The 26,978-nt window shown below is 40.4% G+C and overlaps 1 protein-coding gene across 8 annotated transcripts in view; it reads right to left on the reverse strand.

Moving 5' to 3' along the window:
* Positions 1–26,978, reverse strand: part of SAAL1 (serum amyloid A like 1) — a 50,358-nt gene that overhangs the window by 7,352 nt on the left and 16,028 nt on the right. For 2 of the 8 annotated variants that reach the window (XR_010147499.1, XR_010147500.1), the window contains exons 7-13: positions 26,132–26,312; positions 23,946–24,028; positions 23,669–23,857; positions 20,339–20,535; positions 18,221–18,313; positions 17,222–17,302; positions 16,430–16,494 (exon numbers count right to left, since the gene is read on the reverse strand). Coding sequence is in view for 5 of the 8 variants with exons in the window: in XM_016920533.4 (XP_016776022.3) it covers positions 16,426–16,494; positions 17,222–17,302; positions 18,221–18,313; positions 20,339–20,535; positions 23,669–23,857; positions 23,946–24,028; positions 26,132–26,312 (893 nt within the window). In the remaining 3 variants the exon portion in view is untranslated. Of the gene's footprint in view, positions 1–16,387; positions 16,495–17,153; positions 17,303–18,220; positions 18,314–20,338; positions 20,536–23,668; positions 23,858–23,945; positions 24,029–26,131; positions 26,313–26,978 lie in introns of those variants that run through there. The other 6 variants (XM_001172908.7, XM_063783887.1, XM_009460027.5 and 3 more) reach the window with 4 other exon arrangements.

Here is a 26,978-nt window from a genome sequence, read left to right on the forward strand (position 1 = left end):
ACATGAACTAGAAACCACCTGCTCTGTCTCTCAGCTCTGTGTGGTTTTACTCATCATGCTACCTTTTCTAAGAGGAAACGTGATTTGAACTCCAGTGAATGAATATGTACATGTTTAGCTTAGATTTTATCATTTACTTGAAGGAGATCCCTGTAACAAGCGACAACCATTTTCCAGAAACCACAGTTGCCATGGGAATGCTCCCTAAGCTTACTTCTGTCTATGGCATTGTAAATATTTGTTCCTTTGTTTCTCTCCTTGGCCATAAACTCTTTCAGGGCAGGAACTGTGCCTTTCACCTCTAGGGCAGGATCCAGCACAGTGCCTATTACAGAGAAGGCTGTTAATAAGTAATTATCCAATACATGCTTGTTGAGAAGGAATATATGAATACAAAAATGAAGCTGGGCGTGGTGGCGGGCACCTTTAGTCCCAGCTACTTGGAAGGATGAGGCACGAAAATCACTTAAGCCCATGAGGCGGAGGTTGCAGTGAGTGGAGATCGTGCACTGCACTCCAGCCCGGGCAACAGATTGAGACTCCGTCTCAAACACAAAAAGAAAAAAGCAAGTCTATGTGAGATGTGAGAGAAATGCAAGACATGATAATAAAAACAAAATGCTGTCTGTAATCCTTAATCATGAAGGTCAAAGCTCCATTTATGCCTCCACGCGTGTGAAACAGGCTGCTTCTTTAAGACCTCAGATGTTAGAAGCCATATGGCATTCTATCCATGTTCAAATTGAAATTAATTTGATGAGGCAAAGGGATGGAAGAGAGAGGTTAGGCCGGGACATAATCTCTTGAGTCCTCAAGATCCAGATCTACTAAATCTCCCTGCAAAAAGCATAGTAATCTTCACAACATGACATCTTCAGTGAGCTTTCATATCAGATGACACCCAAATGGCTTTACGGGAAGAGTGGTGTACAAGCCTGTTTACACACAGCATTACACAAATTTCATTCCAAGTCTCCTTCAATTCTCAATTACACTTTTTAAAATTACAATTGGAAACCCCGTTTATCACTTGAACTTCTCTGCTTCAACACATTGCCTCATGAAGTGTTGGCTTGTGGCCATTTCAAACACACTGAGCAAAATGGCCCAACAAGTATCGATCATGACAAAGCCTTTCATTTGCTGTGCATTACAGCTGCCAAAAGTCACATAGTAAGTGGCAGAGGGGGAACAGAACCTAAGGCCTCACTTATCCTTGGAAACATTTTACCTCAATGTACCACAACATTTCAAAAAGTAGATTGAGGAACCCAAAGATATATTTCATTTTTCAGTTCCTTCAGGTTTTTAAGACTTCATTAAGTTTGGGTTCTGAATCATATAGAAACCTCCCAATCCTTTAGTGATAATTATGAAAGCACTCAATACCATCTGGAAGAGCCAAGACATTCTAAGACTAGGACTCGTGATTTACATTAAAGACAGCGTGAATTGTGCCCCCCGGAGTTGTACCATGCAGCATTCCTGCTCAAGTTAATAATGCAAACTGTGCAAAAATGCCATTAATATGGAAACACAGAATGGTCTGAATCATTAGGAAGTGCTGGCTACTCAGATTTTGGGGTGAGGAAAACTATCTTATAGCATGAGAATCAACTGTGCTTAGGGAAATTGGCCCCGTTACTTGGGCACACTTGATTTCCCTCAATGTCTGCTGTCTTAATGTTTGCTTTGTGTTGTTCAAAGAGGCATTATCGCCCTGCTCATACAGTGCCACTAGCCTTTTCTCCAACAAGTTAAACAGCATTTGTTGAGGCTGCAGAAAGTAAAGCCAGTACCATTTGTCAAATTAATGACCTCTGAAGCTTTTATGAAAGGGTATGATAAGTCTACCTCAGGGGAAATGAGCAAACGTGATGATTAACCTCCCTTCTTTGTTTCTCCAACTGAGCTTAAGGTACTGTGACCGAGCTTTCACGGAAATCAGGAAGATTCTGAGAGAATCCAAATGTGACCATCTGGGAGAGTTAAGAGAACAAAATACACCATGTGGAGAGACAAGGACTGCCATTCCTGGAGTTCCAAATGGACAGAAGGAGAGAGTTTCCTCTCATCTTTGGGAAAATCCTATCTACATAGCATAAATGCCCCATACTCCACCCTGGAAGAGGCTAATCAGGGGCAACTCCTCATGGGTGCCAGATATTAGAAGATTTTACAGGCTCCATTGCGGCAGAAGGTAATCAAAAAGGCCCAAGCCCCACCCTACAGAGAGCAGCAGCATGACCTTAAACTGCCTTTGTTGGTCACTTGGAGAGGGAGGGTCCATTTTCCTCAGTGGGCAACAAAGCCGCTGATAATCAGATGCACACATGACGTGGATGTAACCTGCTGAGGAAGTGTTTGATATACCAAAGGAGCCAGGACTCACAACAAGCCTGGCCAGGAAAAAGAAGCCTCAGAGAACCCCAGAGCAGCCTCTACTTTGTAGATGATATGAGTAAATACAATGCAGACAGCCACTTAGCAAGTTCAGAGCCACTTCCAAACGACGCTGAGAGCCTGGCCTCAGCTCCTGCACAGCAAGCTCCATTCTCTCCCCTTCAGGCTGTGTGCATGTTCACTCCAGTGAGTCACAAAGACACATTCCCAGGTGCGCACCTGGCCAAAAGCACAGAAGAGGAAGTCGCGCATGTGACCATCCTCTGCCAACCAGCCCACGTGTACAGCAGAAATCAGTATTGTTTGCCTCTGTAATAAAATCATTGCATAAATTTTGTAGAGCTTTGAATCAGCCTCATAAGTGTCACCAGGCAACTCTTCCAAGAAGGGTAGGGGGATGGTGAGGTAGAGAACTCCAGGGACACAGAAAAGGACCATGGTGTGTTTCTTGCAAAGCCCTTGTGCTGGAAATGCTATGAAGGCAAAAACTTTATGCTGACCATGAAACCCAATCAATATAACACAAAATTCAGGCCAGGTACGATGGCTCACACCTGTAATTCCAGCATTTTGGGAAGCCAAGGCGGGCAGATTGCTTTAGCTCAGGAGTTCGAGACAAGCCTGGGCAAACATGGTGAAACCCCGTCTCTATAGAAAATACAAAAAAAGGCCAGGAGTAGTGGCTCATGCCTGTAATCCCAGCACTTTGGGAGGCCGAGGCAGGCAGATCACCTGAGGTCAGGAGTTCGAGACTAGCCTGGCCAGCATGGTGAAACCCCGTCTCTATTAAAAAATACAAAAATTGGCCGGGTGTAGTGGTGGGCACCTGTAATCCCAGCTACTTGGGAGGCTGCGGCAGGAGAATCGCTTGAACCTGGGAGTGGGAGGTTGCAGGGAGCCAAGATCACACCACTGCACTCCAGCCTGGGCAACAAGAGTGAAACTCCATCTAAAAAAAAGAGAAAAAAAGGAAAAGAAAATACTAAAAAATAGCCAGGTGTGGTGGTGCACGCCTGTGGTCCCAGCTACTTGGGAGGCTGAGGTGGGAGAATCACTTGAGTCTGGGGTGCAGAGGCTGCAGTGAGCTGAGATCATGCCACTGCACTCCAGCCTGGGCAACAGAGCAAGACTCTGTCTCAAAAAAGAAAAAAAATCCTCGATAAAACTACACAACTTTGCACTTGTAGCAACCAATGCTTCCACTCCACACTGGAGTTCTCTCTGAAAGCACGGCAAAAATCCCTGTTAAGGTCATGGGCCAAAACATAAGGGAGACATGTCATGTGGTGGTAGCCATAAGATGGCTGCTAATCTGCATCTTCAGCCAAATTACACTTCTGAAAAGCTTGTGCTCAATAAGCAACCAGCTGACTGGACTAAGACCACCACAAGGATGGGGAAGGGCAGATTCAGATTTTATGGTACCTGAAAATCATTCAAGTTGGGGGCCTTGTCCAATAAAAATAGTATAAAATTTCACATTCAAAATTGCTAGGCACCTCCCAGAGTCGTGGAAGGAGACCACGTGACCAAGTGAGGGGCCATTAAACCCATGGTTCCCAAACTTTGCCATACAATAGAACCACTTGGGGAGCTTTTAAAAAGTCCTGGTGCCCAGTTCGCACCCCATATCAATTGAATCAGAATGTCTGGGGGTAGAAACCAGGCACTGGCATTTTTAAAGGGCCTGTGGTGATTCCAATCTGCATGAAAGTTTGGGAACCACTACCTTAAGGGTTAAGCCTTATTGACGTAAGTCAGCCTCCAGCTAGGGAACATAGTTTTCATTCACTTATTTAACTAACATTTGTGGAGCAATTGTCCTATGTCAAGCACTGTATCCCCCAGCATTTAGTGCTGTGCCTGACATGGAGCTGGCCATCAGCGAACGCTTGCTGAATATAAAAATGAATATGTTCAGTAGTGTCTCCCGTTTCACATTGGAGATGGGTTGTAGACTGGATGTGGAATTCCAGTCTGTCTTTCTCTTTAGATGTGTCAGCATTTTAAAGGAATACTTTAGGCTTACCCCAGGATAGATATGCTTCATGGCTTCACCATACATATTAGGTGCTCCCTGTAGATTCTGGATATAAAAGAAGTCAGTCAGCAAGCCTACTGAAATATAATGAAATCTCTTTTTTATCTACCATCCTGCTCTTTGTTTTCTTGAAAATGGATCCATGTATGTGGAAGAATATTGAGTATATCTAACTATAGGGATTCCAAAAGTCTCTAAGGATTCTTATTTTATCTCCCTTATCTATCTTACCTATCATAACTTCAGCAAATTCATCTCCGCCTACTCTTCCCATATTGTAGGGTCTAGGTCTCAAAATTCAACTCATACTATTGCTCAGATGCAGAGAGAAAGGTAACAGCTTCATTTTGCCTGTGACAAATCTGCTATTTCTCTGGAGCCCCCATCTGTTAGTAGCAGGAAAATTAACAAACTGAAGACCCAATTCAGTTTCAATTTACTCTGGTCCAATAACTTAAATAGAGCCTTTAAGAATTGCCCAGTCTTTAGTGGGGCATGGTGGCGGGTGCCTTTAATCCCAGCTACTTGGGAGGCTGGGGTGGGAGAATTGCTTGAACCTGGGAGGTCGAGGCTACAGTGAGCCGAGATTGTGCCACTGCACTCTAGCCTGGGTGACAGAGTGAGACTCTGTCTAAAAAAAAAAAAAAAAATTGCCCAGTCTTTAATTAAAAAAAAAAAAGATTCAGTGCTTAAATAGCTTCCTCTTAAGACGGAGCCCAACTTTATGAAAGAGAGGTACACCTGTGAGACCTCATGGTAGGTGTGGAGAGGATTATGTTCTTTCCAACTCTAGCCTCTTGGTTTCCAACATGCTGGTTGCTTCACTGTTGTGTGAGGCTGTGTCGTGAAGCTAATGTAATTTAGGGATTTTGTTTTTCTTGGCCTGGGTAAGACTCCACAGTACTCCCTGAGTGAGTAGGCCTCATCACAGTTCCCACTGGCAACAAACCTTTGAGCCTCTCACATATACATCATTCCTCTAGTCTCTGCTGTGGCACAATCGTTCCCTGCCATGCAGGTGTGTTGGCATGTCCACTAGCTCTCAACTCAGCATTGATATTGCATGGGAACTTCAGGAATCACAGGAAAGCTAAAATTCAGAACCTCCCTCTACAGGTGAGATATGGCCAAGCCCTGGGTTGGAATGAGAGTGGTCTGAGTGATTTCCTTGTTAAGTCCCAAAAGAGGAGTGGGTGGAAGCATTTATCTGCTGTCCTTAATTGTCATGGAGGGTGGGCAGTGGTGGAAGGGTGCTGTTGAGCCTGCATATAAACTACAGGGAGATATTCTCTCACTAAATATATACATCACTTATAGTTGTGTAATCCTCAAGAGACCCCCACATCTCCGACTAGCATAGAAGTTGGAAGAGTGAAAGTACATAGCTTCAGGAGAAGTGAGATGGACCTTGAACTTTCAGAAACTGACGGAATGAACGGCTATTAACTAGCCCCCTTGTCTTTCTCCTATCTTGAATTGTCACCTCCTTAGTCCCACTAACTGAGCACAGTGCTTAACACACAATAAGTTCAAATCACAATATACTTTGGAATGAATGAATAAATGAATGAGAAGTGTTAATCTACAATTCAGTTTCTCTCTTACGGGTTCAATAAGCTTCAACAAAGCACTTGGTGATCACATATTGGAAATTCATCTTTGACTGAAGACATGACACTCTCAATAGAACCTATGTTCTATTAACATCCCATTTCTCCCAGGGAGGGCCACACCGTCTGCCCACTGAAACTCTCCAAGGTCCAATAGCAATCTTACTGGAGTGCAGTTTGAGAGAACTGGTCAAGAGTGATGATAGGGGCTTTACAAAGAAAAAATTGAGCTCAAATTTTAGAGCAAGAAAAAATGGATTTTAACCAAAGATAAGTATTCCCAAACTCTACGATGTGGCAAATAAGCTGATGGTAGCTCCTCTGTATTAGACATAGACACAGATAAAAATCAGTAGACCAATCCAATTCTTCTGCTAACAATCACATCAACTACCAAACTTCTCTTCTGCTCCTTCTGCACTTGTTTCCAGAACCGACGTCCACTCCCCGGGACAACCCGCCACATGTACACTGGCTCCACTGCCCAGTGTTTCTGTTGTTTGGAATTATTTAGGCAGAGCTGTAACCCCTTTCCCATAACTACCCCCTCCCCACCATCCAATTGCTTTCTTCTGGTTCTTTTTATCTACAATTTCAAAAGAAACATTTTGGCTCCCATTGGCAACAAATCCTTGAATCTCTTTCTCATTATTTCTCTAGATGAGAGGCTTAAAGGGGAAATAAGACAGGAAGAATTTTTTTTTCTTTTTCAATTAACTTCAATTTCTTTCAAGTCTAAGTAAACTCCGGGCCCAGAACAACCAGGATGATATAATTATGGAAACTATTAATCTCTCCATCAAAGGAGAGCCAGCTCATGGTTACGGAGCAGTTGGCACGTTCCTCCAAAGGGTTTCTGCAGCATGATGTTCCTGGTTTCCCTCGGAGTCACAAATGCTCAGGGTACACCTTTTAGCAAGTAGGCAACTTCTTAAGAAAATGAAATAATCCATGAGTACTTTGTGAGTTGTTCTGGGAAATTGGGCATTTTTCCTTAATTGCTCTAAAGAAATAGCCAACCCACATTAAAGCATGTTCAAACAATGAAAGAGAAAAATCTAACATTTTCAGATCACTCAAGGCTCATCCAAAATTGTGAAATTTGGATCTTTAAAGACCAGTCAGATATCACTTGATGTGAGCAACGAACAAAGGGGTGCATCTGGAACAAGAAGTCTCCAAATTGCTTTGAATATTGAACATCATGGAAATGGCAACAATCTCTAGAGGTCACTTAGGACAAACAGAACAGTTATCTGGTTTGTTCAAACCTAAAATAAATATAAAAAGAAATTAGAGAATTTAATTTAGAGATTTTATTCCAGGGCATCAACAAACTTTTGTTCTTCCAATGACAACAGAGTACAGACTTCTCTGTGATGGGGGGCAGGGGCAGTGTTAAAGGATTTAGGAGTTTCCTCCAGAAATTCCTGCCAATTGGCTTATTCCTGGGTACAGATAGGAAAAGTCCAACACCAGTTGCATTTTGAAGGAAGCACATTCATAGATTTACAAAGGCCATCAGCCTTCCAAAATACAGCCCCCCAAAAGAACGAATTTGCAGAGATGCCAAATTCCTCAAATGGTTTAGGTTCAACAGGCACCACTCAAAACAAAACTACATGATCGTATGTTGAGTGACATAATAAAGCCATAGTATATGCATTTGCTTGAATTGTGGGCTGTGATTAATATATACAATCCTTACCCACTGACTGCTTTCAATGTATACTGCTTCCTGGAAGCAAGCCCATACTTCAGGAAGTCAGGCTTCTCCAAGGGAACGGGAAGCCTCTTTGTTCCTTCTTCCCACTATCCTGTTGTTGGAGCCTGCATGCACATTGGGCCTGAGCAGGAAAAGTGTCACTTCTGTGAAGAGACTGTTCACAGAACTTTAATTTCTCTTGTAATCATATAAAGCCTGAATGGTAAGGGGGAAAACCCATAAAGGTCATTATAAACAGATACCGTGATGTCAAAGGAAAAACAGCTGGAGAGAGGGAGTTTAATAAGCAGCCTTCTTTTATTACAACAGGCTTGACGTCATTGATCATTTATTATTTCCAACACTAAAACATAAAGCCATGTGCTACACTGTGGACCAGGATGAAAAGGATATGTGGACTTTTCTGAGTATTTTAATATCCTTTTATTGACAGTAGATAGAAGATCTGAACAAGGACTGGGAACAGGAAATGATTTTAGCGATTTCATTACAGTAATAGAGAAAAGCATTACCAATGGCAGCATTTGGCAGATGGTCTGGTAAGTCCTCAACCTCTAAACAGCCTGCAGGTCAACAAGCTCAATATTGATACAAGGTCAGTATGTAATTATGAGGTGTTCTAGCAAGCAGAATAGTTTTTATAAATATGGGCTGTAGCCTTGGCAGTGGAACACAGGAAGCTGGTGTTTAAAAGTTAATTTAGGACGGGTGCAGTGGCTCACTGCAGCCTGTAATCCCAGCACTTTGGGAGGCCGAGGTGGGTGGATTACTTTAGGTCAGGAGTTCGAGACCAGCCTGGCCAACATGGTGAAAACCCATCTCTACTAAAAGCACAAAAATTAGCTGGGCATGGTGGCGGGCTCCTGTAATCTCAGCTACTCGGGAGGTTGAGGCAGGAGAATCACTTGAACCCAGGAGGCAGAGGTTGCAGTGAGTTGAGATCGCACCACTGCACTCCAGCCTGGGTGACAGAGCGAGACTCCGTCTCAAAAAACAAGGAAAGGTGTTTAGAGGCAGCACAAAGTATACAATAAGACCACGACTAAAGAGTTCTTGATGCTCCAGTACAAATCAGATTTGCAATGAAATATCAAGCGTGGTACGTCTTTACTTAGTTTAGCTCTAGTGAAAAATAAACATGGCTGTAGAATTTTCAGAGTTTTGAGACTTTTCAGATCTCACTCAAGAAAACCTAAGAAGTGATCAGCCAATTCATTTTAACCAACATCAAACATCATTTTGGTGCGGCCCCCTTAGAAACAGATTTCCCTGGAACAAAACATTAGTGTTTGGAAGCTCCCTAATATGTGAGATTTGTACAGGCCTTTACAATTTCCAGTGTTAGTTTAATCTCATTAACACTTCAAGTAATCCTGCAGGGAGGCAATTTAACCTCATCTCTACTCTATAGATGAGGATGCTCAGAAAAGCTAACCGACTTGGTCAAGGTCATACTGACCCTTGATCACCTTGATCAATGGTTTTCTTTTCATTTTCACCACTAATGTGTGTTCTATTTCTGTTTGATATGATCTATTTCTGTTCAATATTCTATGTATTTTAACAAAATCAAAATCCTATTGCATATCCAATGTGTTGTTTCCCTTTTTAAAAAACATGCTTCCCATTATGCCATACCTGCTTGGTCAAGCATGGGTGTGAAATATAAGTTCCTTACAGGAAATATCCTTACAGGAAACCTTTCTGTAGAAGGCTATGATTTTGAGTGTCCAGCGCCAATTCATCACACGGAGCTACTTTTCCTAAGCCCTAGGTGGAGCAGTCATGTTCAGAGGTGAGAACAGTGGATCTGGTGTTCAGCTTCAAATGTACTATTTCCTTGTGAACTGTCACTTATAAGCTGTAAATCTCTCCCAATTTAGTCCACTGTCTCTGTACAACCTGTCTCTTTCATTGACATTGTTAGCCCTTTAAATGTTTGTATTCCTTGGAGCTTTGTCCTAAGTCCTTAAGCTGTATCTCTAGCCCACTCTCTCATAGAGTTCCAAGTCTGTATGGAAATGGGACATCTCCATGTAGATGTCCAACAGGTATTCAAAATTGAACACATCTTTTACCCACCTTTACCTGCAACTCTTCCTGGGTTACTTCCCTATCATGATGAATGATGCCATCATCTATTCAGTCACCTAATCCAGAATTCTGGATTTAACTTCTCACTCTCCTTTGCTTCAAACTGATGCCCAAATCCAGTTGCGTCTACTGCTAAACCTCTCTGTATCAAGCCCCTCTTCCCTCAGAAGGCTTTCAGTGATCATGACACTTTAAGGGCTTCTCACTGCCTTCAAGGTCACACTCAGCATGGTGATGTGCCACTGAGGACCAGAGAGTTTCCCTTTTCCACTACGTTTTACAAAAAAATCCTCCTCAGCCCCATGAGGCCTGTGGTTTAGATCTCAAGGACACACAAGAAATCAATCAGTTGGCTCTTCAGAACCTTATATCATGGATGGTTTGTGTCTCATCCAGAATTGGGGAACTTTCACTACCCTGCATCCTACCCTTCTGTAATCCCACAGACACTTCCACATTTTCTCTGTCTGTCACTTATTACACCATTCCCGGTGCCATTTTTTTTTTAAAGATGGGAATGCAAATGATCATATCCCAAGTAGAATTTATTATAAGTTAAATTTACTAGAGCGATTTGGGCATATCTTACAGACAACCTAAAGCAGGAATTACTGCTGGAACCCATGAGACTGTGACATGAAGCTGGAAAGCGGCTGAGCATTAAGGCAGCTTTTCTTTCATGCTGTTTCAGTGAGAGGTTACTTCAGTAAAGATGTGTAACAAACTACCCCAAGATTCAATGATTCAAAACAATAATCATTTAACTACTCATCACAGATCTGTAGGTTGGCTGCAACTCAGCTAGGTTAGGCTGGACTCCAGGTTGCAGATTAAAAAAAAAAAAATTTTTTTTAGAGGATGCGGTCTTGCTCTGTCACCTATCCTGAAGTGCAGTGACATGACTATAGCTCACTGCAGCCTCAAACTCCTGGGCTTCAGGCAATCCTCCTACCTCAGCTTCCCAAGTAGCTGGAATTACAAGTGCAAGCCACCACACCCAGCACCGGCTGCAGATTGGGTTTAGGTTTGCTCCATGTTTCTCATCCTTCATGGATCAATGGCTACCCAGGGCATGCTCTTCTCACGGTAAATGACAGGAGCACAAGCAAACTGCTAAAAGTACTCTGCTTACATCAGCTCCATTAACATTCTATTGGCCAAAGCAAGTGACTTGGTCAAGCTCAAAGTCAAGGGACAGGGAAGTACACTCCATTCACGGAGAAGCCATGGCAAGGGCACGATACACAGAGGTGAAGAATCGAGAATAATGATCCAGTCTGCTACAGGATGCATGACCTCTATGCAGACCAGCTTCTTCCTCTGTTCTTCTTACACATGACTCTGGAATTCCAGGCCCATTAGGTCAAGATTTTTGTGTGCTTTGTCCACAGTATTTCTATTACACAGATTTTGTCTGTTTTGTTTACTGCTGTCTTCCTAGTCCTTAGAATGCCTGGTACATAGTGGATGATAAATATGACTGGCTGCCCCCCCCCCAAATAGTGCCCTCAGCCTTGTAAGTTACGTGGTCTAGAGTCCTGTGTCCTTGAGCCAACCTGAGTTGTCCAGCTTGGGTTAGGAGTAATTCCCTTATTAAACCATATGCTGTAACCGGGGGAAGAATGTGGGCAGTCCAGCGGCAATTTTGGAGAAAGGAACATGGATGTGCAGACAGCCTCTTCCACGTGATCTATCAAGACCTTCATGCTCCAGTCCATGCCTCCCCACAGTATGCAAGCACAGTATAGTGGCTAAAAGAATATTCATTAGGCTAGGCAGGTCCAGATCCAAGCCCTGGGTCAGCTACTTACTACCTAAATAACTTTCAGCAAGTTATTTTACCACTCTGAATCTTCATTTCTCCATCTATAAAATGGTGACAATTACCTTATGGGATTATTGCAAAATTAAATAATATACCTAAAGACCTTTACAGAGCGTCTGACACATAGTAAATCCTCAATAAATGGCGGTCATCTCTAACAGGAAATTAAGTCTGGTGTCTACCACATCCTTCTGTGTCCTGAGGTAAATTTCGTATCACACTCATTTTAATTTCAACTTTAGTTGATTGTGTTGGGTCACACACTTAGCCCAAAGTAGCCAAATCACAGGTGACTCACACTGCTTGATACAAAAAGACTAGTAACTACGCAAGAATTTCTCTCTCACAAATTTAAAGAAATACCAAGAGAATAAAGTGATTAAGCTGGCAGAACACAACCCCCCAAAAAAGACAGGCTGGTGTGGTCTTGAGAGACCACAGACAAGCTGAAGTCCTAAGAAAGAAGAAACGGAAATAAGGAAGCCAGGTGAGACAGGGACTCAGAGCAGACCCTGATGCCACCTCCTTGGGTACAGATCCTCTCCCCTCCAGGTCTAATTTCAGTGTGGCATGACCCTCTCCCAGAATTGTGATCCTTGCCAGAGCCCTGAGGCATGAACAATTAGGATAAAATGAGAATGCCCTACTCCATGATGATACTACACTATAGAATCTTGCAAACGTCCAGGGAAAACACAGTTGTTCAGAAAGGGCAATCACATGGGCACAATCATCATGATAGAAGGAGTAGCCTGATATTACGAAATCCTTGGCTGTGAAATGTGAACTCATGGAGGTTTTCTGGCTTTTATATTACAGATGTTCCTTGGGTTGTATAAAATTGGATTTAAGCAAATGTGACCTCATGCAAATTATCTAAGATACATCATAAAAGCTTAGCGATGCAGATTTTGCATTCTATATAGAAATACAAAGCAGTCAGGTTGATGAACAAATAATATGAGAGGTGAGTGGAGGGCTAGCAGCACCACCACAAGGTTCCCTCCTGCTTCCAGTCTCACCTGTGTTTTTTTTTTTGGTTGCTGGACTGGCCCACAAGACTCAAGACTACACTGGCCCAGGCTCTTGTAGGTTTGACTAGCCCAATGACATAAAAGGAATAAGCATCATTCATAATCAAATTAAAGCTTAAGTTGTGTATGATTTATTTGCTTTTATAAACCTTTAACAGGAAGGCCAGGTGTGGTGACCTGCAAGCCCAGCACTTTGGGAGGCTGAGGCAGGATTGTTTGCAGCCAGGAGTTCAAGACAAGCCTGGGAAACAGTGAGAACCCATCTCTACAAAATCAATAAATAGGCCAGGTGTGGTGGCTCACGCCTGTAATCCCAGCCCACTGAGAGGCCAAGATAGGCGGATCACCTGAGGTCAGGAGTTTCAGACCAGCCTGGCCAATATGGTAAAACCCTGTCTACTAAAAATATAAAAATTAGCTGGGCTAGGCATGGTGGCTCACGCCTGTAATCCTAGCACTTTGGGAGGCAGAGGTGGGCGGATCACAAGGTCAGGAGTTTGAGACCAGTTTGACCAACATGGTGAAACCACGTTTCTATTAAAAATACAAAAATTAGCCGGGCATGGTGGCATGCGCTTGTAATCCCAGCTACTCAGGAAGCTGAGGCAGGAGAATCGCTTGAACCCGGGAGGTGAAGGTTGCAGTGAGCCGCGATTGCGCCACTGCACTCCAGCCCAGGTGACAGAGCAAGACTCCATCTCAAAAAAAAAAGGAAGAAAGAAAGAAAGAAAACCCACAAAATTAGCCAGGTGTGGTGGTGCGTGCCTGTAATCCCAGCTACTCAGGAGGCTGAAGCAGGAGAATCGCTTGAACCTGGGAGGCGGAGGTTGCAGTGAGCCAGGATCACACCACTGCAATCCAGCCTGGGCAACAGAGTGAGACTCTGTCTCAAAATAAAATAAAAATGAATAAATAAATAAAAATTAGCTGGGCATGGTGGCATGCACCCATAGTCCCAGCTATTTGGGAGACTGAGATGGAAGGATGGCTTTAGCCCAGGAGTTTGAGGCTGCAGTAACCTATGAGTGTGCCACTGCACTCTGGCCTGGGCAACAGAGCAAGACCTTGTCTCTGAAAAAAAAAAAAAAAAAAAAAAAAAAAAGTATAATGGAACCCCATGTAATTGTCACCCAGCTTCAGCAACTCCAATTCACAGCCAGTCTTGTTTCATCTACTCCATTAACTTACTTCTTTCCCTCTGCCCCAGACTAATTTGAAGCAAATCCAAGACATCATACTATTTCACTATAAATATATAACTTTTAATAATGGTTCTTGGATCTCAAACCAGCAACAAAAAGAAAACATATTCTATTCCGGATGCTGAGGCAGGAGGATTGCTTCAGCTCAGGAGTTTGAAACCAGTCTTAGCAAGAATATAGTGAGATCCGTATCTCCAAAAAAAAAAAAAAAAAGGAAAGAAAAATATGGTATGGTTAAGAGGGGCATTTGCCTATTTTCCCTTTCTTAAAACTTCTGACAGGAGCATGGAGGAAACTGAAGTTCCAAAGTGGTAAAAGAGAACACATGCTCAAGTAGAATAAATAATTCAGTCCTAAATTAATATGGACCTATTTCTTCTTTTTTAAAAAGGCTATTGATTAGGTCATAAAGAATATTAATTAAAAAAGAATATTAGTTGAAGAAATAGAATACTAGAGTTACAGATTATCAGCTTCACAGCTAGCTCAGACACAGCATCATTATTGCCCAGTCCTGAAGAACAGATAATGGTGTTCAATATTTCATACACTTAAGATTTTCTGAACCCCTAATAGTGGTTGTTTTTTAATGCTTATAGTCGGTTTCTACATGTGCTTCACCAAAAAAAAAGTATATCAGGCTGAGAGGTGGCTCTTAAACTTTTTCCCACTTACATACCAAAATTATTCAGTAACTAATTCAAAGCAAGGCAATAGAAAATATTAAAGATAGAGTGGGGAAACTCTTGATCTGGAAAGATGAACCCACCAGGAAAGCAACAGTTTAGCTATATCCCATTTGCTGTAGGGGATAAAATATCTTAAAAAAACAAACAAACAAACAAACAAACAAAAAAAACAGTGGAAGGAAACCATGCCTTCTTTCTTAGTGGTTTAGGTACTTAAAATATCAAACTCAATATAACAAATGCTAACTCAAGCTCATTTTGCATTTTTCCTTTTCCCTGCCAAACAGTATAGGGAAAAAAAATGAGTTTCCATTTCATTTGTGTATATAATTTCATTTGTATATAAAATTTCATATTTATGGTTCTGGAAAAAGCACCATTTCAAAATATCACTGCAACTGATTCAAGCACTAAATCTTGTGAGTGTATTCTTCAGAACATGCAGCATTAAAAATGCTTTAACACTGGTCACTTAAAAGTATCATAATTTATAGATATAGGATGTTTTCAAACATACCAAAGTACTATGAAAATATGTACCAAAACTCATAATGCTAACAATAAAGAAGTAACAAAGTAAACAGTGTAGGTCCAAGACAGAAACGTGAGCAGAAAATAAATTGGACACTCCTTGCCTTCCCACTACTATCCTTTCTCCTTCTCCCTCTGTAATTTGCCATTTTTGTGGAACACTCCTTCAGGTACATAAGGTCCTTGTGCTTCCCGTTTTAAAACACGCTCTCAGAAGGCTGGGTGTGGTGGCTCACGCCTGTAATCCCAGCACTTTGGGAGGCCGAGGCGGGTGGATCACGAAGTCAGGTCGAGACCATCCTGGCTAACACGGTGAAACCCCGTCTCTACTAAAAATATTTTAAAAATTAGCTGGGCGTGGTGGCTGGTGCCTGTAGTCCCAGCTACTCGGGAGGCTGAGGCAGGAGAATGGCGTGAACCCGGGAGGCGGAGCTTGCAGTGAGCCGAGATCCCGCCACTGCACTCCAGCCTGGGCGATAGAGCAAGACTCCGTCTCAAAAAAAAAGAAAAAAAATTAAAGACAAACAAAAAAACAACAAAAAACATGCTCTCAGAAAAAAAGTGAAATTCATATGCACTGAGGTAAACATAACTAATAACCTCAAGTATTATTCTTAATCAGTGTTTGCATCTTAAGCTTAAACTTAAACAAAAAAAAAAAACCAAGAGTGGAATTTTCGTGTCAGCTAGCAGGTAGGAGTGATTTCATCAGTGCCTTTGAAATCTCATAATGAATATAGTCAATTCAGTCTACCAATAAGGTCAGCACTGAGGACATGCGAATATACATACAGTGTAGTATATATAAACCTACCAATGAGATTTCACCTGTAAGATTTTACTTTTATGTTCCAGTTCTTTTCAGCAGTGACACTTCCAACCATAAACCTACCTCTAAACTGGAAATCGTATTATCTCTTACCAATAAGATTATTGTTTTTATCACCAAAAATCTGGTTTTATCACCAAAAATCTCTCAAGGAAAGAAAACAAAGTATGAGGCAAGACCAATGTTTTAAAGCCAAAAAACTGATATAAATTGGGAAGGGACTATACCAAAAGTGAGGTTTAGAAAGCTGGTTTTGTTATTCGTAACAGATATTTTCTTAAAAATCTATTAAAAAGCACGCCCCCACCCAGCCAAACACACATAAAGACTTGGTAGGAAAAAGCCCCTTCTCTTTCTCCCTTTTCCTTCCTGAATGTGGATAAAGGCCCAGAGATGGCACAGCCCCCTTAACCACAAGGCAATAAACATGAACGCAAAGGCCTACCTGGCAGACCACGTGAAGGGTGAAAGGAGCCACCTCATTACATCTGGACTTTTTGCATAAGGTTCCTGAAAGAGATCAGATTCAGCTGCTACAGGAGGGTTTCTGTTACTGCAGCTGAATATACTTACAGTGGATACAAAGACATAATTCTCACTTAAAAAAATCAAATTAGGCTGGGCGCCGTGGCTCACGCCTGTAATCCCAGCACTTTGGGAGGCCAAGGCGGGTGGATCACGAGGTCAGATCGAGACCATCCTGGCTAACACAGTGAAACCCCGTCTCTACTAAAAATACAAAAAATTAGCCAGGCATGGTGGCGGGCACCTGTGGTCCCAGTTACTCGGGAGGCTGAGGCAGGAGAATGGCATAAACCCAGGAGGCGGAGCTTGCAGTGAGCTGAGATCACACCACTGCACTCTAGCCTGGGCGACAGAGTGGGACTCCGTCTCAAAACAAACAAACAAACAAACAAAATTAACAGCTATGAAGAAAATCAACACCGATCTCGCACATATCCTAAAAAGAACCTCAATGATAAGCTTACATTTTTGCTTTCCTCAACTGAGGATGATAAATATCACATAAAAAGAGGGGTGACAGTGGTGAAACCCCAGATTCCAAAGTCAAAAAAAGTGAGACAAGTCTAGGACAGAAAAATGTTAACACCAGACAATTATGGTCTAATATGGGCTTTAGTTAATATTTCCAATAAGTCAATTTCAACTGTCAGTGAGAAAAATAAAGTTTATTTCTTGTACAGAAGTAATTCCAATTCAGGTTTTAAGTCTGAACCTTCAAACTTGGGAAGTTTTTTTCCAAGTCATCAGCAAGCGCCTTATCAACTTCACGCAGGATTTTAATAAAATCTTCCACCTGTGAGTCAAACAAACAAACAAAAATCAAACACAGAAGAGAAAAACGTGCTTTAAGGTACTGATTGCTCTACCTGTGGTTTCTAAATGGTCCAATGGAAAAGCAATGCTGGCAGATCTCCAGATGATAGTAACAGTACTTCCTAAGCAGTCTTCTAAATCATTCTCAAGGAAATGACTATGCTTTCCCATTCCGTTTTACTCTTGAGCTAGTACTTCTCCCCCTGCCTCTTCTTTACAGTCTGTTTCCACATTCTGTCCTTCATTTTCCTGAAAAAGTTCCTATTTTGAAATCTGATTCTAATGGTAGGAAATGTGATGTCATTTGAAGAACCATAAAAACCTACTGACTATTCCCAAGAATCTGATTTTGGCTTAATATAGATGTTATCTACTTCATAACAGAAAGGAGTACTATAAATTCAGAGCTTTTTTTTTCCTCTTAGAATTGTTACTCCCAATACTATTATGAATTTTCCAGTAGTCATCTTTTTTTCCCTCAACTTTTATTGTAGACTCAGGGTAGTCTAAATGTGCAGGTTTGTTATAAAGGTATATTACATGATGCCGAGGTTTGAGGCACAGATGAACCTGTTACCCAGGCAGTGAGCTTAGTACCCAATAGGTAGTTTTTCAGCCCTTGCCCTCCCTCTCTCCCTCCCCTCCTCCTGTAGTCCCCAGTGTCTACTGTTCCCATTTGTACGTCCATAGTATCCAATGGTTTAGCTCCTACTTCCAAGTGAGAACATACGGTATTTGGTTTTCTGTTTCCAGCAGTCATCTATCTGACAAAGGCATTAAGTCATATAAATTGTATATACTATCATTTTTGACAATGACCTCGAAATCAAGTGCTTACTTGAAAACATTTAGTAATCCTACAAAACTTGGCCACCTATATACATTTACCCATACTCACCACAGGGCTATAGAAAGGAAGAAGGTTTTGAAATGCAGAGGAACACTTCTGTTTGCTCAACTGGCCTTCCTTTACTCCCTGAGCCACCGTCTCCTAAAACAACAAGATTTAATGTCAAAAAAGGAAAATTTTTCAAGCTTTAACTAGTGAATAAAAACAAATCAGGATATTCAATTCCCTCCTGACTTCACAGGCATTTCAAATGTCCCACCTGAACCCACCAACATCAAGGAGGCTTATGTAACCCAAACATGTTCTCCACTGTCATCTTTACTTTAGTGAAGGGCACCACCATCCACCCTGCTACACAGACTACAAACTTGGAACACAGCCAAGACTTTTCCTTCTCCCCTCCTGCTGACCCCTCCCGGCAAGTGCTCAATTGTATTCTACCAAATCTCTCTTACCCCCATCCCTCCTCTCCATTCAAACTTCCATTGTTTAGGCTGCCATCATTTTTCAGATTATTCTTGAAGATTACCAACCACAAAAGCCTGTTAGTTGATTTCCTGCCCTCCAGCCTCAACTCTCTCTACTCCTTCCTCTCTATTGCTTTTGGAGTAATCTTTCTAAACTGATCGTATCACTTGGTGCTTAAAAGTAAAAAATCTTTAGTAGCTCCTCAGTTTTTTCAAGATGAAGTCTAAATCCCCTAAATATGACATAAGAATTTGCATGACATAGCACTCGTGTATTCTCAGCCCACCTTTCTTTGATGTTCCCACCACTTAAAAGTTAAGAAGTATCGATGTCCCTTGCTCCAAAAAACAGAAACAACAGCAAAGAATGGGAAAAAATACATGCGATAAATATGGAAAAGACACATTATTACCCAAGAAATTCATACAAATAATCAAAATGGATAAATTATTAAAAGGTAGGAAACAAATTAACATACGACATCCAAATATTTCAATCTCATTAATTTAAAAATGCAAATCAAAGTAAGACACAATTTATTACCTGAACTTTGACATAAAAATTATAATACCCAATAATAAGGGTCAAGTAAAACCAAGATTTTCACATGTAAATAGCATTTTGACAAAATATGGCCATCACGACTTAGCCATCTTCACATTTATAATGTTGAATCCAGTAATTTAAATTCTATAAAACCTGCTAAGGTAATAACCCCAAATCTGGAAAATACAAATATGGAAAAGGGAAGCAAGACAACTAATAAAAAAAAAATCACCAGAATAAGAGAAACTTTTTGTTTCATTTTGTTTTTTGAGATAGGGTCTCACTCTGTCGCTCAGGTTGGAGTGTAGTGGCACAGTCTGGGCTCACTGCAGCCTCGACCTCCTGGGCTCAAGCAATCCTTCCATCTTTGCCTCCCAAGTAGCTAGGATCACAGGCGTGTGCCACCATGCCCAGCTAATTTTTGTATTTTTTGTAGAGATGAGGTTTTGCCATGTTGCCCAAACTGGTCTCAAACTCCTGGGCTCAAGTGATCCACCTGCCTCAGCCTCCCAAGTGCTGGGATTATGGGCGCCTGGCCAAGAGAAACTTCTTAAGGAATACTCTTTAAAAAATTAAGTGGGTATGAATAAATATATTCTTCACAGCTATATTTATAACATTTTATATTCATAATACAATATATTCATAACATATTCATAATACATTTCTTTCCAAATATATGGATAGAAAAAACATGGTCAAAGGAAGAATATTAATAACCATTGAACATATTCAGGGAGAATATTCCTTAAAAGAAGTTTGCAGTAAATTTTGAAAACTGATTATTTGGTAAATTAGGTTTAAACTGGCTCTCAGTAAAAAGTCTTTCATCTAGAATCAAGAAAAATGTTTATAATACAGTGTTAAGGGAAAACAGTAGTCTATAAAAATTGCATATGCTGGGTTAAAGTATATGAAAAATGCATTTATAAAAACACATGCATGCAAACATAGGCATATGTCTGTCACACATAAATATACCAAACCACATCAGCTAGTTGTTTTTAAGATTATAAACTCATGGTGATATTAAGATTTTACTTTATTTTCCCAAATTATATATTACTTTCATATTTTAAAAAAATAAAGTTTGAAGCGTTAAGCAACCCACACTTTCTTTTGCTTATGACATCATCAATACTTCTTTCCTACCTTTGTTAATGCCTGAAAAATATTAGAAAGAAATTCACATAAAATATCCTTTAAGATTTTCAAGTGGAAATCATCTTGGGTTAAATCAGTCTTTTTAGTTTCTTCTGTGTTAGACTCTGCCGAGTTCTCTGGTTTTTTCTGACACTGTTCCATATTTTGTAAGACCCGAATGAGGCTGTCAATTAGAGGAAGATCTACTGTATAAACAAATCAAGAAGCACGGAATTGGCCAGTTAAGTTTGGTTTTTCATTCATATGTATTGAATTAGTGCTAGACATTATTATTTTGGGTATTACAGATACAGTGGTAACATCAGCAAGATGTCAGCCTATAAGAGGCTTACATTTTTATACTTTCAAATAAGTAAATAAAACAGACTATTTCAGGTTTTGGTTAAGTTCTATGAAGGAAATAAAAGAGGAATATAATATAGCAGCCTAGCAGGGCTAGCTCTCTGACAAGGTAACATTGAGTTGAGAACTAAAGCAAAGAAGCATCAGCAATTAAAATACCCTAGGAGGCCAGGGGTGGTAGCTCACGCTTGTAATCTGAGCACTTTGAGAGGCCAAGATGGGCGGGTAGCTTGAGCCCAGGAGTTCGAGACCAGCCTGAGCAATATGGCGAAACCGTGTCTTTACAAAAAGTACAAAAAAATTAGCTCACAGGATTTTTCTACCACTACCACTGTTACCATCTTGGTCCAAGTTATAACATTTCTTGCTATGAGTCAATTATGAAGAATCTCTAAAAGCCTCCTAACTCATGTCCCTTTTGTACCCATGACTCCCTATATTTCTCATCAAAACAGCAGCCTATTAAAGTCAGCTCATGCGTATGCGACTTCTGCTTAAAACCCACCATGGTTCCCCACCTCATTCAGAGGAAAAGGCAACATCAGGCCCTCCATACTCTACCTCTCTGGCTCCATGTGCTACTTTGCTAAATCCACCCCAGCCATATGGGATCTCACTGTTCCTCCTCAAAGATACCAGGGATACTTCTGGTTGAAGGCTTTTACACTTTCCATTCCCTCTGTCTGGAATGTTCTTCTCCCCAAGTATGCACATGACTCCCTCCATTCTGTCCCTAAGGACTGTACTCAATGCCACCTTCTCAATGAGGTAACGTATCTATAAATGAAGATCTTAAAAATATTCAACATTCCTTTTTTATTAAAAACTCTTAATAAAATAGAAACAGATTAATATTTCCTTAAATGGTAAGACATATATCTGTTTTTGGAGGGGGGGTGCGGAGTATTGCTCTGCTGCCCAGGCTGGAGTACAATGGCATGATTTCAGCTCACTGCAGCCTCTGCCTCCCAGGTTCGAGCAACTCTCCTGCCTCAGCCTTCTGAGTAACTGAGATTACAGGCATGCATCACCAAGCCTGGCTAATTTTTGTATTTTTAGCAGAGACAGGGTTTCACCATGTTAGCCAGACTGACTTTGAACTCCTGACCTCAGGTAATCTGCCCGCCTCAGCCTCCCAAAGTGCTGGGATTATAGGTGTGAGCCACAGCACCTGGCTGTAAAACATATATCTTATACCCAATAATGCTTAACAATGGAACTCTAGGATTATTCCTACTAAAATCAGGAAGAAGGTAAGGATGTTTTCTACCATCACTATTATTTTACACCAGAAATTCTAGGCAACCCAGATAGACAAGAAGAATAAACCAGAGATAGACAAGTGATAAAATATATCTAACTTAAGCCAAAGCACTATCAGATAAAGCCCAAAGATTATTACTGGAACGACTACTAAAAATATTAAGAATTTGGTAAGGTTACAGGATACAAAGTTAATATACCAAAATCAATAGCCTTCATACATTCCAACAACAATAATCAGTGGAAGAAAATATGTCACAGACAATAGTAAACCCAAAAGATACAATATCTAGGAATGAAACTAATAAGAAATATCCAAGATCTATATGAAGAAACCATTACTGAGGGACACAAAAAAGACCTGAACAAATAAAAGGGCATAACATAACCTATCAAGTTAACACGATGTCAACAAAAATGTCAGAAATTTTTTGTTTTTGGAACTCAAAGTTAGTGATAAGAATAGTTAAAAACATTCTGAAAACTTAGAATGAAGAGGAATTTGCCTTATTAGGTATTAAAACATAAAACCTTAATATTTAAAAACACTATGGCTACTAATATATGAATACAGCAATGGAACTGAACAGAATATATAGGGGAATTTTAAAAATAATGATGAAATTTCAGATCAGTGTGGGTAAGCTGGATTATTCACTAAATGATGTTGAGATAACTGGGTAGCCCTCTGGGAAAAAACTGATACCACTAGAACCAAAGTTATCAAAGGGGGAAAAAAAATTAAAGCCACACTTCACATGTGACACGAGAATAAATTCTAAATGAATCATGAATTTAATTGTGGTCATAAAAATAATTCTGTGAAAGAATATGTGTTTATATAGGAAAATATTCATTTTATATTTCTAAATGAAATGTTGGCTAAAAAGCAGAATTAAATATATGTGCATGTGTGGGATGGTAAGATTACAAACATCATGTTTCCTTGATATTTTTTATAAATTTTTCGGCAGGGTGCAGTGGCTCATGCCTGTAATCCCAGCACTCTGGAAGGCAAGGCAGGAAGGTCATTTGAGCCCAGGAGTTTGTGACAAGCCTGGGCAAGATTGTGAGACCCTGTCTCTATAAATATTTAAAAACTAGCCAGGTGTGGCGTCATGTGCCTGTAGTCCCAGCTACTCAGGAGGCTGAGGTGAGACAATCACCTGAGCCCAGGAATTCAAGGTTGCAGTGAGCTATGATCCTGCCACTGCACTACAGCCTGGGCGACAAAATAAGACTCTGGCTTTAAAATAAGTAAATAGGCCAGGTGGGGTGGCTCACGCCTGTAATCCCAGCACTTTGGGAGGCCGAGGTGGGTGGATCACCTGAGGTCGGGAGTTCGAGCCCAGCCTGGCCAACACGGTAAAACCCCGTCTCTACTGAAAAAATACAAAAATTAGCTGGGCATAGTGGTGTGCGCCTGTAATCCCAGGTACTTGGGAGGCTGAGGCACGAGAATCACTTGAACCCAGGAGGCAGAGGTTACACTGAGCCAAGATTGTACCACTGCACTCCAGCCTGGGCAACACAGCAAGACTCTGTTTCCAAAAAATAAAAATCAATAAAAAATAAAATAAATAAATATGATAATAAAATAAATTTTTGAAGTTTAGCATGTAATATTTTTATAATTAGGGAAATGAAAGCATTTTTTAAAAGGGAGAAATAAATGAAATGAAAAACAGTATGAGCCTGGGAAACTGTACTTGCCTTTTTCTATCTTTAGATACTCTTGCTCAGTCTGTGAGGCATAGATGGCAGACAACACTGAAAAAACAGAGGCTAGCACTGTTTTCTGTTCTTGAAGAATGATGGGTGGATCATCAGACTGGCAGAATTCATGGCAGACCAGGTCAAAAAGTAAATTCCAAATGTCTTTTCCAGTGTCAGGACAATGTACTTAATAAAGAGGACAAATAAAGCAGTACTTTAAAATCAGCAAACAATTAAATGAGTAACTGTAGTGCATCCCGATAAACCACCTTACCAATTGCTTGAATTCCATCATCCACTGTAGTAAGCAGTTGTAAAATATGCATGTAAACATCAAGCCATTCTGGATTTTCAGAACTAAATAGGAAAAGTAAAAGCACTGAATCAACAACTTTACTGTCCAGGGGATTCCAATCATTCCTCCATTCAATAAATATTTATTACTCTGCCAGCCACTGTTCAAGGTGCTGAGGATAAAACAAGGAAAGGAACGAAGTCTCTGTGTTCGTTAGAGCTTTTATATTCTAATAGGGGAAACAGCAAAAAATAAACAAATATTACATAATATAATCAACACACACAGGACAAGAAGTAAAAAAACTTTTTGGCTCTATCTCATAAAAGCAACAACGCAGAAACCTGCCAGTTGATACTTTATCATTTTGGTTTGCTTGAATAATCAGAACAAAAAAAGACTGCGATTTTTATAGTATGAACGTTAAGGTCCGCTGCATCACGCATCAACAATAATGATGTTCTGAAAATGTCTCAGGATTAACCTAGCTCCCTAGCTGAGAACACTAAAACCATGTAAGTCTAATTCTTATGATCAACCGTTTGGATTCTCAAAAATCTAAATAGTTTGGAAACTCAAAATCTTAGTTCTTCAACCAAACAAGTGAAAAGACAGTGAACAATTAAAACAATGGTTTGGCAAATGTTTATTTAAGTACTTACAAATTTCAGGCACTATGTTAGGAGTTGAGAAAACAGATGTATAAGATGTTATCCCTACCTTCATAAACTTTATACTCTAAAAGGAAAGAAGATTCCAAGTGGGGTAATTACAATAAAGCGGTACTAATGTAGCACTATGGGCTAGGAACTTCACAAAGCAAGGAGACTTAGTTTGCAGGGTCAGGGAAGGTATCTTAAGAAAAATGATGTTTACACAGAAACATGAAGAGGCAAAGAAGTGTCTGAGGTGGAGGAAACATACTGTGCAAGGGCCTGGAGACAAGACAGCCTGGTTCAGTTGAAGAAGTGAAGCAAACTTCACATGACTGAAACGCAGAGTACAAGGAATAAGGATAGCGCTACTGGGTCCATAAGCTGTACTTTATTTTTTTGAGAATTTTTCATTTATTTCATTCTTTTTTCCCCTATTTTATTTATTTATATTTTGGATTCAGAAGGTACATGTTGGGGGTTGTTACATGCATGATGCTGAGGTTTGGGAATATGGATGGTCCCATCACCCAGGTGATGTATGTAGTACCCAAGCTGTGTTTGTTTGTTTGTTTTTCTGGACCTTATCCTAAGGAAGGCAACTGAAAAGACCGAAGCATGAGAGTGAAATGAGTGCGTACTTTGCAAAAACAGCTTTAAAGTCTAGGCTTGGGAAGAGCAAGCATAGAGGCAGGGAATTCAAGTAAAAGAATGTGGCAGTTCTCCAGATGAGAAACAATAATGGCTTGATTGGCACGGATGGAATCCCAGAAAAAGTCAGGAATAAGGGTTGGGAGTTGACTGCAATGGGAAAATACTGGGGCAGGAAAGATTCAGTAATGGCTTCTCCATTTCTTCTACATTATCCAAATAGGATAATGATTACATCATTTACTGAGATTGAGAATACTGATGAAGCAGGTTTAGGGAAAGATGATGAATTTATCCCTCACTTGGATAAAGGACACAAAATTAATAGGTTTTGATGTGGCTTACTCAGCACTAAGAATGCACTAAGAAAAACACTAAGCAGATCAATTTAAAAATTAATTCTCTAGTGATTAGCAATAAACAGTTTTAATGACCTGTAAGGCTTAGTAATCACTCTTGGCAAGACATCAGAGTCCCAACATCGGTCACTTATTGAAGACTGGCATATAAACAGAAGGAGCAAAAAAAAGCAAATGATGTGCAACTTTAATGAAGTTGTTAAATGTTCAATGTAAAATAAAGCACAAGAAAATGTTTTCTCTTTGATTTAAATTACATAAAATATGATAAGACAGAAACCACAGTTAATGTTGAGTAACAGCCTATAGCTAAATGATAATATAACAGGAACTTTGTAACCACTATACAGGTTGCATCACAAATAGTAGTAGTGAATTAACGTAACAAGGAGTGACTATGTACTTTATTCTGTTGTAAGGAATATAAGAAGACTTTTATATCTGAGAATACTTCTAGCAATTGCATTTTCCCAGAACATTTTACACAAAAGAGCTCACCTACCGTACTTGTTTGGCAGCTTCAAGTATACAGGGCACAAGCCGAAACACTGGCTGCTCTTCAGACTCTTCCTGGGGTTGGTCCAGAGGCTGAGCAGCCCCATTTCTGACCCATTCTAACATTAGTTTCTCATCCAAATCAAAGAGCTTGTCCACAACCTCCCCCACCTTCACCAGCAAGTCAACTGCAGAGAATAAAACAGATATTGAAATGAAAAACAAACTGCTAAAAGCAATAGGGTTAAGCAAAATTCCTAAAGCTATTCTAAGAAAACCAAATCTTGCCAAAGCAGTACTTATTCTAAAGGGTGATTTACTTATCTTTTATGTTTAAATTTGCTTATCTTTCCTCATTTTTAAATGAGGAATTTATCAGTGTCCCAGGAGTTTAAGAAATTTTGTATCTTCAATCAAAAAACTTTCTCAAAAAAACAAACAAACAAAAAGCTGGACATGGTGGCTTACACCTATACTCCCAACACTTTTGGGAGCCCAAGGCTGGATGACTGCTTGAACACACGAGTTGGAGACCAGCCTGGGCAAGAAAGCGAGACCCCGTCTCTACAAAAAATTTTAAAATGAGCTGAGCATGGCGGTGCATGACTATAGTCCCAGCTATTGGGGAGATTAACAGAAGGATACCTTGAGCCCAGGAGTTTGAGGCTGTAGTAGGCTATGATCACACTACTGCACTCCAACCTGGGTGACAGAGCAAGATTCTGTCTCAAACAAACTACATTACCTTGCACTCAAGGCTTTTTTAAAAAAGGTGACTTCTAGAAATAGTTACATGGTTTCCTAAAAATTAGATACAATTTAAAACATTTTTTTTTCTGGAGTACATGATGACT

This window comes from Pan troglodytes, chromosome 9, assembly GCF_028858775.2.
Source record: "Pan troglodytes isolate AG18354 chromosome 9, NHGRI_mPanTro3-v2.0_pri, whole genome shotgun sequence".
Taxonomy (NCBI): Eukaryota; Metazoa; Chordata; class Mammalia; order Primates; family Hominidae; genus Pan; species Pan troglodytes.